This window comes from Pongo pygmaeus, chromosome 21 (assembly GCF_028885625.2).
Source record: "Pongo pygmaeus isolate AG05252 chromosome 21, NHGRI_mPonPyg2-v2.0_pri, whole genome shotgun sequence".
Classification (NCBI taxonomy): domain Eukaryota; kingdom Metazoa; phylum Chordata; class Mammalia; order Primates; family Hominidae; genus Pongo; species Pongo pygmaeus.
In genome coordinates this window covers 33,098,822-33,111,732 of record NC_072394.2, presented here as the reverse complement: position 1 = coordinate 33,111,732, position 12,911 = coordinate 33,098,822, and the positions used below count along the sequence as shown (strand labels likewise).

At 53.2% G+C, this 12,911-nt stretch overlaps 1 protein-coding gene across 1 annotated transcript; it reads right to left on the bottom strand.

The window, feature by feature from the left end:
- Positions 1-1,046: 1,046 nt before the first annotated feature.
- TCF15 (transcription factor 15) lies at positions 1,047-7,152 on the bottom strand. Its single transcript, XM_054466694.1, has 2 exons — positions 6,538-7,152; positions 1,047-1,457 (listed from the first exon to the last, which is right to left on the bottom strand). Exons 1-2 carry the CDS (start codon positions 7,084-7,086, stop codon positions 1,383-1,385), a joined length of 624 nt encoding a protein of 207 aa, XP_054322669.1. The 5' UTR covers positions 7,087-7,152; the 3' UTR covers positions 1,047-1,382.
- Between the last annotated feature and the right edge of the window lie 5,759 nt (positions 7,153-12,911).

The window sequence follows — 12,911 nt, the reverse complement described above, 5'->3', positions numbered from 1 at the left end:
ATGAGTGTACCTTGCTGAGGAGAGAGTGGCTACCTGGCTGCCCTGGCCTTTCCCTGGCTCTCCCACCCTCCGGCCTCTCGAGCTTCTCTGATCCTGACCTCACAGGGACACAGCCCCAGCCTGAGGGCCAAGAACTCCTAGCTGCACGGATCAGCTGACCCATCGCTGTCTCTGCTGGGTCTGCAATGGGGGAGACACCAGCTCTCACCTCCCAGGGCTCCTGGGAGTGTAATTGGGGTAACAGGTGCTGGCTTTCCACCTGGGGTATCTCCAGGGCAAGGAAGGATCTGCTTTGGGCTTCAAAGGTGGACGGACCTCAGGGTGTCACCCTGCCACGTGCCTCTGGGTGTCATCAGTCTTCTAAAGCATTTCAGCTAACACAGGGGTAAGAATATACCCCTTTAGCATGTACTCATTTGCACTTGTGGAAAACCACATGCCTTGTTGGTGATAGCATCAAAGAGGGATGGGTTAAAGGATGGCATGTTCACAAAATGGAATAATAAGCAGCTCAGGAAGAAAAGAAATACCCTTTAGGTACTGACTTGGGACGATACCAAGCTAGATTAAGGAAAAAAAGAAGGAGCCAAAAGTGTGTACGATGTGCTGTCATTGTGTATTTGCCTGATCATTCATAGAGAATGGGACATCACAGGAAACTGGTGCCCTAGGCTGCTTGCAGAGAGGAGAGCTGGTGGCTGGAGGACAGGGGCACGGAGACTTTTCAACACATACCCTCTGGTACCTTCTGAGTTTTGAACCGTGTGGATGAAATGAACACAGTCCTTATTCAAAAATAAATAAAATTAAGATTTCTTTACCAACCATACCAGACACCTAACAGTTGTTAAGAACATCTGATAAATAGCAGACTGAAGAAAATTTGGTTATGGCTCCTAGAGAGGGGGCTCCGCCTGCCTTCCCCAGTCCCACCCCCACCCCTCCAGGGCAGCCCCTGGAACATCTGTGCCTCTCTCTAGGTCCAGGGGAGGGCCCACCTCTAACCTCTGATGTCCACGGGACCCTCCTCAGCTCAGAACGACGTCTTTTATTTAAAAATAGCTTTTATTTTAAACTCACCAATTCTCTCTCAGACACACACTCACACTCACGCACAGACACACACACACCCTCTGTCACCAACAGTCTTTGTTTTTCCAAAAGTTCTGCCTTGTCTCTGACCAGCCAGAGCTGGGCAGGCTGAATGGATCCTCACAGCTCTCCAGGATCGGGAGATGTCCCGAGGGCCCTGCCCAGAGTGTCCTGGACCCAGGCCATGGTCCCCTGGTCCCTACACAAAGAAGGGATGGGCTCGGCTCCTGGGGTCTTCTTCCCCGTCCAGCCAGTGGCTGGCTCCTGGCCTCCTTCTCCAGGGTCCAGGCTCATCTCCGTGGCCCTCGAAGAGGGGCCACCCCCCTCACCTTCAAGCAGCTGCCTCCCAGGTCACGACGGCCACCCTGCAGAGGGGGAGAAAGAGTAGAAGATGTTCGATTAGGCCAATGTGAACACTGGAACTAACCTCTGTATCCACCAAGAGGGATCTTGATAAATAAATCACAGTTCAGCCACATGATCAAGTTCTCTGCAGCAGAAAGCAGAAGAAACCCTTTCTGGACTGATACAGACTGCTGCCAAATGACAATGTTTAAGGACAAAAGCAAGGGGCAGGCTGAATGTGCCTGTGTGCTGTGATTGCTGGAGAGAAGTACACATGGGAAATTGTGAGTGGGTTTCTTCAGAGAGGAATTTGATGATGGAGAGAGGATGGGGAGGGAGGCTCTCTCACGCTATACTGTTTTTTTGAGACGGAATCTTGCTCTGTTGCCAGGCTGGAGTGCAGTGGCACAATCTCAGCTCACTGCAACCTCCACCTCCTGGGTTCAAGTGATTCTCCTGCCTCATCCTCCTGAGTAGCTGGGACTACAGGTGCCCACCACCATGCCCGGCTAATTTTTGTATTCATGCTACAGTTTTTTACCTTTTCCACTTCTTTCCCATATGATCTGTTGCTTAAAAAAAAATCCAATGTATTTTAAAGCATAATATTTTACATGGGCAAAACAAGCACACCCTGCAGTGGTCCTCCCCCTGCCTGACTGCATGCCTAGCGGCTCACTCGTCCACCTTTAAAAGGGGACTGGGTTTCTGGCCTCCTTGACTTCCCTCAGGGCGTCCCCTTTGCCAGGAACGTGCTCTCAGGTCTTGTCTCCCTGGAAAGGTTTCTCTGTTCCTGAAATTGCCTAGCACTTCCTGCCTTTCTGGGGACATTCCGTGGGGATGAATCTCAGAAGGACAAGGCAGGGTCTCTCCTTTGTCCCCCAATTTGGACTGGGATCTCAGGGAGTGGCAGGGAAAAGGAGTTCTTCACTCTGTGGTCCTATTTCTAGCCTGGGCTCTCTTGGCCCAGGACCTGACTTGGAGCAGGTACCCATCAATGCCGCCTGAATTAAGTGGCAGCCATTGGAAGACGGGCTAATGGCGGCAGTCCCTGAAACCATCAGTCCTTACAGGGGCTGTCTCTACCAGCTCTTCTCAATGATATTTTCAGACTGGACACATGGGTTTCATCCTCACCGTAAGCCAGAGAGGTCACAGATGTTAAAGCACCCCCTCTTTTGAGGCCTCTAGCCACTGAATGACTGGCCCAGAGGCACCCAGCCAGTTGTAAAAGAGCTGGGCTAGAAATCTGTTGTCCAACAATCTGTCCTGTTTCCAGGACATGATAAGTGTGTGAAATCCCAATGTAAATGCTCATCACCCTGAGCCTGGCTAGATGATGGAGGAACAGGCAGCTTTCTCAGCCCACTTAGAGAAACAGCTGACCATCTGGGAGCTCTGCCCCCTGCCCCCTCCACCCCCAGGTCCAGGTTGGGGCAGATCCATCCAGATGCGAGCCCAGCCTCCCTCGAGGCTCTTGCAGCCCAGGGACAGCATGTTCACTCACAGGCAGGGCTATTTTGAGGGCTGAGGCCACAGTCCCAGCAGAGCCTGGGGCTTGGGCTTCTCAGACAAACTCTGGCAGGAGTGGCTGAGAAGGGCAGATAGGGGAGGGGGTGCAATATTAAGGTTGAATTAGAAAACTGGCCTTCCTCTCTTTTACTCTTTAAGTGCTCAGGGACAGGGACAGGGACAGCCGCCCCCTCCCACCCCAATTCTGGAGGTCAGCTGGAGACCTGGGGTCCCAGAAGAATGCTGGGACTGTTCACCTCCCTGAACCTCAGTTTCTTCATCTATGAAATGGGGACGAAATGATTTTACTTGCCATCTCAAGGTGCAGTCGAATGTGAATGCAGCTGTGTAAGCTGCTAAGTGTGCTTAGAAGAGGTCTTGACGGCCGGGTACGGTGGCTCATGCCTGTAATCCCAGCACTTTTGGGAGGCCGAGGCAGGCGGATCACCTGAGGCCAGGAGTTTGAGACCAGCCTGGCCAACATGGCGAAACCCCGTCTCTACTAAAAATACAAAAAATTAGCCAGGTGTGGTGGCTGGCACCTGTAATTCCAGCTACTTGGGAGGCTGGGGCAGGAGAACTGCTTGAACCCGGGAGGCGGAGGCTGCAGTGAGTTGAGATCGTGCCATTGTACTCCAGCCTGGGTGACAGAGCGAGACTCCATCGCAAAAAAAAAAAAAAAGTCCTGACAAGACCCCAGTTTGTTTGTCCCTTAGGAACTTAGCACCAAGGGTCTTCGGGAAGCACCATGGTTAGGAGTTAGGCTCAAGTGAGAAAGACCTAGGCTTCGATCCCTACTTTGCCAAGGGCCATCTACTGGACCTCAGGCAAGTGATTTCATCTCACTGAACCTCAGTTTCCCCCCCGTAAAGGGGAATTACTTTACAGGATCACACAAGCTAACACAGGATTACACAGGCTAATCTAGGTAAAGCCTTGGCACACTGTTGGGAACATAGTAAATGTTCAATAAATGTTCATAAGTATTATTATCAGCATCATCTATTGACAGTGCCTCCTGGTCCCAGCTACCCTCTGGGTATACCAACAGGGGAGAGCCTTACAAGATGATCCTGTCCAATCCTCACCCCCAGGTGACAAAGGGAAAACAGGGCAGAGACAAGAACCCCCTTTCCACCTCCCACTTGCTAATTCTACCACAGAGGGCCACACCTAACCCCTCCTTCAACAGAAAGATGCTACAGGGAACTGTTTCCACGGCAACCCCAATTCCAGACTGGCCAGGATGGGAGGGAGGTGGTGGCTCAGGGTAAAGGAATGGGGTCTTGGGTCTTAAAGCTCTCTGGCCCCCAAAGCTCAGAAGGGAGCAAGAGCTCCCCAAGACAGCCAGTTTTCTTCCAGCAGAGTCTTCAAGGGGCCATAGCTGGCTAGGATCGCCCCTCTCGCCTATTCCCAGAGGAGACCGTGGGGTTGAGAGAATGGTTTCTACAGCCAAATTTCGCTGAGTTCTTGGTCCCATAGACAGATCCCAGGGAAGCAGCCAGGCCCAGGGGAGGCCCCCGTGAGCTGTGGGACAGGCCTGAGACCTGCAGAGAAGTCCCCCAGCCTGCCTGCTATGGGGGTGGACACATGACAGTTACAGGGACTTCCCCCTGTAACCTATCCCATGTCCCAACCAGGCAGGCCTGAGTTTGAATCCTGGTTCCATCACTGACTGTGTGTCTCTGCGCCACTGGCAGCATCTCTAAGCAAGTGGGGATAACCGCAGCGCCTCATTCCTGGCTGTTGCAGGATTTTAATGATAACTCATAAAGAGCGCTTAGCACAGATCAGTGCTCATGAAGGCTGCTGTCACTACTGTTACTGGCCATTGTGCTCCCTCTCTGCACTCCTGCCACTTTTAACCTCTTCCCTCTTCCTTCTCTAGGCCTCAGATCTTGCTGTGCTCCAATCCTAGAACACCCTTTCCTACCCCTTCATCAGCCTGCCCCTGTTCTAAAGCATCCTTCAGAAATGCAACACAGAAACCCTGTCAGCACTCACCCTGGGTTGGAGGCTTTCTCTGGGCTCTGAGAATCCCTTTGTGCTTCCCCTCTCCCACCATCAGACCACAGCATCTTCATCTTCATCTCCCTGCCCTGACCCTGGGGCTGCACTGTCAGGTCCTGACTGGTGGAAGGGTGGTGACCTACAACCTGCTTCTTTGGGGTTCTCAGAGCCAACAGAAGGCAGCTGTTGGGTAACTAACGGTTGCTAACTGGAATGAATGGGTGAAAGGCAGTCAGGGAGTATCCTTGAGAGCCCCTTCAGGCCTTCCCATCCCAGGAAGCCTTAAAGGCCCACTCCTGGCTTCTCAGCCCAGCCTGGGGCACTGACAGGGGCCCACAGCTAGGAGCAGCAGGGACCCTGGAGAGGGCAGAAGCCTGAGGCTAAGAAGACCGATTCAGGGCAACTGAGGCAGCCAAGTGTTGAGAAACCAGGCTGGATGTCTGATGAGCCAGACAGAGGGTGGTCTCAGGCCAAGATGCAGAGGCCTCCGCAGAACAGGGTGGAGCAAGGGACCAAGGGCAGCTGTGAGAACCAAACAGCAGGGAGTCAGGGGCCTAACTCCAATTCCCCATGCCCTTCTACTTGGCCACCAAAAGTCAGTACTCTCTCAGCCTTAGTTTCCCCGGATGTAAATGGTAGCTGCTGGAATACAAGTTGTTAGACAGGCTTCTTTACTGTAGGAAAAGCCCAGGACAGAAAGGCACACGGTCGGGGGATGAAGCAGGTTCCTTGGAGCCTGGGCAAGGTTTCAGCCAAGAGGCCACCTCTGCTGCCACACAGCCCCCGCCCACCCCTACCAGCCTGATCCACTTCCTTGCCCAGGACACACTGCAGGAGCTACACACCAGCTCCCTCCAGCTGACCCAAGAGTGCCCTCTCCCAACACCACGTCCTTTTGGGGGCTCGGGACTCTCGGGAGGCCCCTTCTTCACTCCTACTGCTCATCCGCTGGGTACCTCAGGCTCTCGGTTGGGGGTTTGTGGCCTCCTTTCTTCTCAGTCTCCTGCTCTTGGGTTAGATCTTAGGACAGGGGACAATTATTTCAAGGTGGGGGCAACACACACCGGGCAAACTCAGGGCCAGCACCCCGGCTTCCCAACTGAGTAAATGTGGGCAGGTGATCCATCTCTGATGCTCAGATCCTCATCAGGATAAAATGGACAGAAAAACTACCTGCCTGAAGGGATTCTTGTGAAGGCAAAAAAGTGGATGTGGAGCGCATCAGCACAGAGGAAGACTCAATAAAAGATGGTCTTTGTTATTCAGTCCTCATGCCGTCTTCCCAGCAGGAAGGAAGTACCAGCACACCTTTCGTTGGAGGGGATATCCCACACTGAGCAGTTAAATCAGACCCGAACTCTGGGTTTTCCTGCATCCTTTCTGTTTGGGGGACAGGGCATTAAGTCAGTGGTTCTGTTCCACACCAGACCCTGGGCTTGGGGTGCCGCACCCAGCACGAATTCCACGTCGCTTCCCCCTGGCCTCGTTGGGGCCCCTGCACCTTTTCGGTTCCCGGAGAGGCGCTGTCCCCCGCCTACCCCGACCCGGCGGCCGCAGTGAGGGACGCAGCACACTCACCCCCTTGCGCTGGTTGCTGAGGCAGAAGGTGCAGATGGAGCGCGGCTGGCGGCCGCCGTCGGCGGCGGCGGGGACAGCGCTCTTGGCACTACCGGCGGCGGGGACAGAGCTCTTGGCATTGCCGGCGGCGCGGAAGCACGGCTGCCCGTCGTCGGCAGAGTCGCCCAGCAGCAGCACGTTGGCCAGGTGCGCGATGTAGCTGGACGCCAGGCGCAGCGTCTCGATCTTGGACAGCTTGCGGTCCACCGGCTCGGTGGGGATGAGCGTGCGCAGCGCCGTAAAGGCCGTGTTCACGCTCTGAGTGCGGTCCCGCTCCCGCGCGTTGGCCGCCTGCCGCTGTCGCACCACCACCACGGGGCCCGCGCCGCCGCCCGCCCGCCGCCCGCCCCCGGGGCCCGGGCCGCGCCGCGCCGCCTCCAGGCCCTCGCAGCAGCCGAACGACTGGTCCGACGCGTCGCTCTCGCTGCGGTTCTCCTCGTCCTCGCTTAGCAGCCGCACGTCCGGGTACAGCACGTGCGCGCCGACGGGCCGCAACAGCGCGAACGCCATGGGCGCCGGCCGCGTCCCTCCGTGCGCCGCGTCCCAGCGTTGGCCGCGCCCCGCCGTGCGCTCCCGCGCGCTCCCACGGCCCCGCCGGCCCCCACCTTATAGGCGAGGGAGGGGCCAATGGCAAGGCCGCCCCGGCCGGGGGCGGAGGGCTCCGCCCGACCAATGGGGAGGCGCCGGCTGCGCCCTGGCCAATGGCGACGCGCCCACCGCCTCCGTTCCCCAGGTTGAAAGCGGCCCGGGAGCTGGTGGCCCACCCCGAAGGCTCCCCTTCCCGGCTGGCTAGCCCGGCAGATGCTGGAGGTCTGGGAGAGTCGGCCGGGGTGGGCCCAGATCCCAACTTTTTGTCCCCAGCCTGGACCACCTGGGAGACGCGGGCAGGTCCCTTTCTCCTCTCTGGGCCTTAGTTTCCTCGTTCGGAACGTTCAGATTGCAGAGAAACAGCTAGTGTCTTCCTGCCCTCAAATTCTAATCCTGTAGTTCTGCAACTTTCATGTGCGTAAGAACTGGGGAAGGGGCTTTTGCTATTACAGAGTCCCAAATTGCTCCCATTCTGATTGAGCAGTTCTGGAATGGGCCCAGGAACCTGCATTTTGTAACAAGCCATTGGTGACAGTGGCGGTGTCTTTGGAAAACGCTTGGAGAAAAGCTATAATCTTTCCAAATGAGGATTCGACAGTGTCTTGTCCCTGAAGACAAACTTAAAAAGCAAAAAAAAAAAAAGCAAAACAAAACCACAACACACAAACACCAGTAGTTCGTTCATTTATTCAACAAATATTCGTTGGGTCCCTACTATGCGTCAGGCATGGTTTTAGGTCTGAGGATACGGCCATTAACAAAATAAATTCTTCACCCTCACGGAAGGTTGAGGAACTACTGTGCGCCAGACTCGGTGCTATATGCTCTATTGCGCCCAGCTGAGGCTGCAGGATGGCGGCCCTGAGTTACAGGTAAGAGACCTCTGGCCTTCAGTCGTACAGGTGGGAGTGGGGGCGCTAGATCCAGCCTGTCCGGTTTCACTACCTCTTGGAATCCTACCACCACCATCCCATCACACACACACGGGCTATCTTTCCTCAATGCCTGCTTGCCTTCTAGAAACCTTAGATTGTTCAGCCTGATGTGTCCTCCTCAGAGAATTGCTGAGCCAACGGTGGCTGCCGGGGTCTCGATCTCACTCGTGCCTGCTGCTCAGCTCTCTCCAGGCACTAGCTAAACCAGCATCCACTTGGCCTTGAAAATAAGCCCGAATGGCAGCCGGTGTAGCAGAGAGAGCGCAGGGAGTGGAGTTGAAAGGCTTCTAGGTGCATTTTGGCTCCTCTGGGCGTCTGTTTTCCTGATGATGCCTGCAGCTCTGCCATGCTGTGCTTTCCCGGCTTCCCTGATCCAGGCCAGAACTGGGGGAAGAAGAGGGAGCGAGGGGTTTCCCATGGCTGCCGGGGGAGGAGCCCCTGAGGACCCAGGGTCTGCGGGAGAGTCTGTTCCCACACCTGGATCCCCCCACCGCCACCATTTGACCGTGACCCCAGCCAGGCTGGGCTTTGGGGAGGAGGAAAACAGCCAGCATGGGCCCCCTCCCCGCAGGGCTGGTCCCACACACAGCCCCGGGCCAGGCTGCTGCTTCCTGAGCCGATGAATTATTACCGGGAGATTTCCTTCCCTGTCTGCGCCTCCTCACAGGGGCTCCCAGCTCACTTCACTTTCGCTTTCTCCCCCTTCTCCCCCTCCTCTCTGCTCCTGACCCTCAGGCAGCTTGAAATTCCTCTGTCCAGCCCCCTCCCAATTCCACCTCCAACTGGAGATGCCAAACAAGGCGTGAACTGGGCCCGGAAGCCGAAGAGGGGCTTGCCTTGTAGGCTCATTCATTTATTTGCTCCTTAGGCAGATTTTGACACTTGGGACCCTGGGAGTAAAAGAAAACCATGAATGAGACTGAGACAGGCCTTCTGCAGCCGAAAGGGGAAGGCGAGCTGTAAACAAAGGATTTCAAGACAATGTGGTAGGAGCAAGCCAGGGTCTGGTATCAGAGAGACCCAGTTCCGGTTCCAAGGTTAGCTGCTTCCCAGAGTCTCAGTTGCCTGCTCTGAAAATGAGATAATAATAGTACCCATTCCCAGGGCTGGTGATGGTTCCATGAGTTTGTGCCAGTAGAGCTGGGGCCTGGCACACAGGAGTGCTCAGTACCTGAGAGGAGTTTGTGCTACTGTTTTTAGGGGCTGGCCCCAGCCAACTGCCTGGGAAAGGGCTGAGCAGCATTGACTTTTCTAGGTCTTGTCCCTGGGAGTGTGGAGGGGACTCCTACCACATTCTCAGCTCACCTACACAGGGGACCTCGGCTTCCCCCATTCTCTGTCCCTCACTCTGCTCCAGCCACACTGGCCTCCCCACTAAACCTGGAGCCTACTTCTTCCTGGCCCCCCTGGCCCCTGATAGTCCCATAGTTTGTTCACTCATTTCCTTCAAATCTTCACTCAAATCTTATCTCAGGGAGGCCTTCCCTGACCACCAGCACTAACAGTAATGGCTTCTCCCACCTGCCAGCACCACCAGCTCTCCCTTTCCCCTTATCCTGCTTTATTTCTTTTTATAGTATTTCTTTTTATAGTACCACCGACTTTCATTCATTCACTTATTCATTCTACAAATATTAACTGAACACCTGCTATGTGCTAGGCATAGTTCTGGGTACTGTGGATACAGCAGTAGAGACATTACATATTTATTTGTCTACCACCTATCTCCCTCCACTAGAGTATAAGCTCCATGGGGCAGGTACTTTGTGTATTTTGCTCATCTCACTTCCTTCCCAGCACAACCTTCTGAGGTAGGTATTGTCATTATTCCCATTTTACAGATGAAGAAATGGAGGTTCAAAGAGGGGAAAGTGACTTGCCCGAGGTCACACGGTGGGCCAATGTGGGAGCTGAGATTGGTCTGACTCCAAAGCCATTGCTCCTTCCCTGATCACATGGCTGCTGAGGCAGCCTAGAGGCCTGTGAGGGCTGAGAAGGAGTCTGCCAGGTAAGAGGAGACAGGTATCACAGGCTGAGAGGGTAGAGGCTGGTCCCTGCCTCCCTGACCATGGGCACCCTTCACTCCCACAAAAAGCATTTGTTTCTCAGAGGCACCTGCTGTGCACAACTCTGAGCCTGTGCTCCAGCTGTCCTTCCTGCTTGGAACGCTGTCCCTTTGGGTCTGACCAGACATCCCTAGTCCTCTGCCAGTGTTCAGAGTAGCAGATGGTGAAGGCCTCTTTGCCACTTTTTGCCAACCTTGCTGCAAAGTCTTGTTGTGTTCATCACACCATATTTTGACTTTTCTTCCTTCATCCCTGATTCTCATTTCCATTTCCCTCCCCTCACAGGGCACCCACTCTAATATCTTTGATGCATGCCTTTGGATATATATGTGTCTTTATAAAATGTGCATGGTGTTGATTTGTGTGTGGAGGTTTTTAATGTACATAAATAGTAGTTTCAATAGAATTGTGTCATAGGCTATTTTGTTTCCTCGACACTGCTCTGTGTGCTAAGTCCAGCTCAAGTCCCTGGCTTCTCACTGCTGCTTAGCATGCATGGTGTGCGTGTGCCACCATGCCTCCTTTTCCCACCGCTTTAGTGATGGATGCTGGCTACTTCCAGTTCCCACCTCCCCAAGCAAAGCTGCGATGGACTTGCAGTGTGTGACTCTCATGGACTCCTGTGTGTATTTCTCTGGGATATACACTCGGGGGCAGGATCCCTGGGGTGGAGAGAATACATACAGTTACTGCACTCTGTGACGGCTGCCTCAGTCTACATGCCCAGCAGCAGGGCATAAGGGACCACTTTCCCCACATGGACCCTAGCACTTGGAATTATCTGACTTCCCAATGATGGAGATATGGGTTGTTTTCCATCTCATCGTGCTTGCCTCCCTCAGGGTGCGGGCAATAATGAATACTTGTTGCACTTTGGGCGGCTGAGGCGGGTGGATCATTGAGGTCAGGAGTTCGAGACCATCCTGGCCAACATGGAGAAACCCCGTCTCTAGTGAAAATACAAAAATTAGCCAGGTGTGGTGGTGCACCTGTAATCCCAGCTACTCAGGAGGCTGAGTTAGGAGAATGCACCACTGCACTCCAGCCTGGGTGACAGAGCAAGACTCCATCTGTCTCTCTCTCTCTCTCTCTCTCTCTATATATATATATATAATGAATACTTGTTGAACGAATGAATGAAAAGGCTAATACACAGCCTCCCATACCTACCTTATACAAAACCTCAGTCTAGAAGGTGGCGTTATATGTGTGTATGTTTGTGTGTAGAGAGGGGAATATAAGACAAAGTCTTATGCCTCAACCTGCTTAGAGAAAAAGACTAATGACAGTTAGCATTTATTGAGGGCTTACTTTGTGTCAAGAATTCGTAGGTGTATATTCACAACCTTAACTTCAGTGAGACAAGGTAAAATGCATTTCTCTCTCACATTCAAGGCCTTTGGAGGTAAGGCTGCTCTGGCATTCCGTGGTGTGGTCGCCAGCCTCCAAGATTGCCAGCAATGATCCTTGCCTCCTAGTATTCATCTGCATGTGTAGACCCCTCCCCCATTGAATCAGATTTGACTCATGTGACCAAAAGAATATGACAGAAGTGACAGTATGTGACTTCTGAATCTAGCTCATAAAGGCATTGAGCTCCTGCCTTGTTCTCTTGAGTCATTTACTCTGGGGACAGCAGCCACCATGCCATGAGGACACTCAAGCCGTCTGTGGAGAGAGGCCAAGGTCCCTAGCCTACAGCCATCACCAATTTGCCAGCCAAGTGAGTGAGCCTCCTTGGATGTGGATCCTGAATTCCTGACCTATAGGACCTATGAAAAAGAAGAAAGATAATACAGAAAGACAAAGAAAAAAGATAATAAATAATTATTGGCTGGGTGCAGTGGCTCACACCTGTAATCCCAGGACTTCACAAGGCTGAGGCCAAAGGATCGTTTGAGGCTAGGAGTTTGAGACCAGCCTGGGTAACACAGTGAGACCCTGTCTCTAAAAGAAAAAAAAAGAAAAGAAATTTGCTGGATGCTGTGGTGCATGCCTGTGGTCCCAGCTACTCTGGAGGCTGAGGCAGGAGGGTTGCTTGAGCCCAGGAGTTTGAGGCTGCAGTGAGCCATGATCACACCACTGCACTCCAGCCTGGGCAACAGAGCAAGACCTTGTCTCTAAAAACAGAAAAATTATCAATGTTGTAACTCCGTAAGTTTAGGGTGTTTTGTTATGCAACATTAGATAACTAAAACAGATGCTGCCAGGGACCCAGGCTCTGTCTGTCTTTTTACTGAACCATACATAGCTTCCACTTCCTAGTTCTCTTACAGAGCCACATGGCCACAGGAGCCATTCTATCTGCATTCCAACTGGCAAAAAGGAGAAAGAGGCAGAAGGAAGAGCATGCTTTAATCTGTAGAACACCAACCTCACTTCTGTTCACATCCCATTGGCCAGATCTTGTCATTTGACCATACTTAACTGAAAAGGAGGCTGAGTATATAGTCTTTTGCATGTAGGTGTCCATGTATGCAGCTGAACACTGGGTTTCTGTTAGTGAGGAAGAAGGTAAGAATGGCTATTGGAAACAACCAACCATAGGTGTTATATGCCATACGTGTTAACTCTGGAGATAATAATGTCACATGGTTAAGTTTGCACATGTGGGAGCCTGACTGCTTTCAGGTTTCAGGTCTCAGTTAGGCCACTTACCAGATGTGTGATCTTGGGAAATTTACCAAACTTTTCTGGGCCTCAGTTTCCTCATCTGTAAACAGGGCTCACAGTAAAGCCTGCCTCA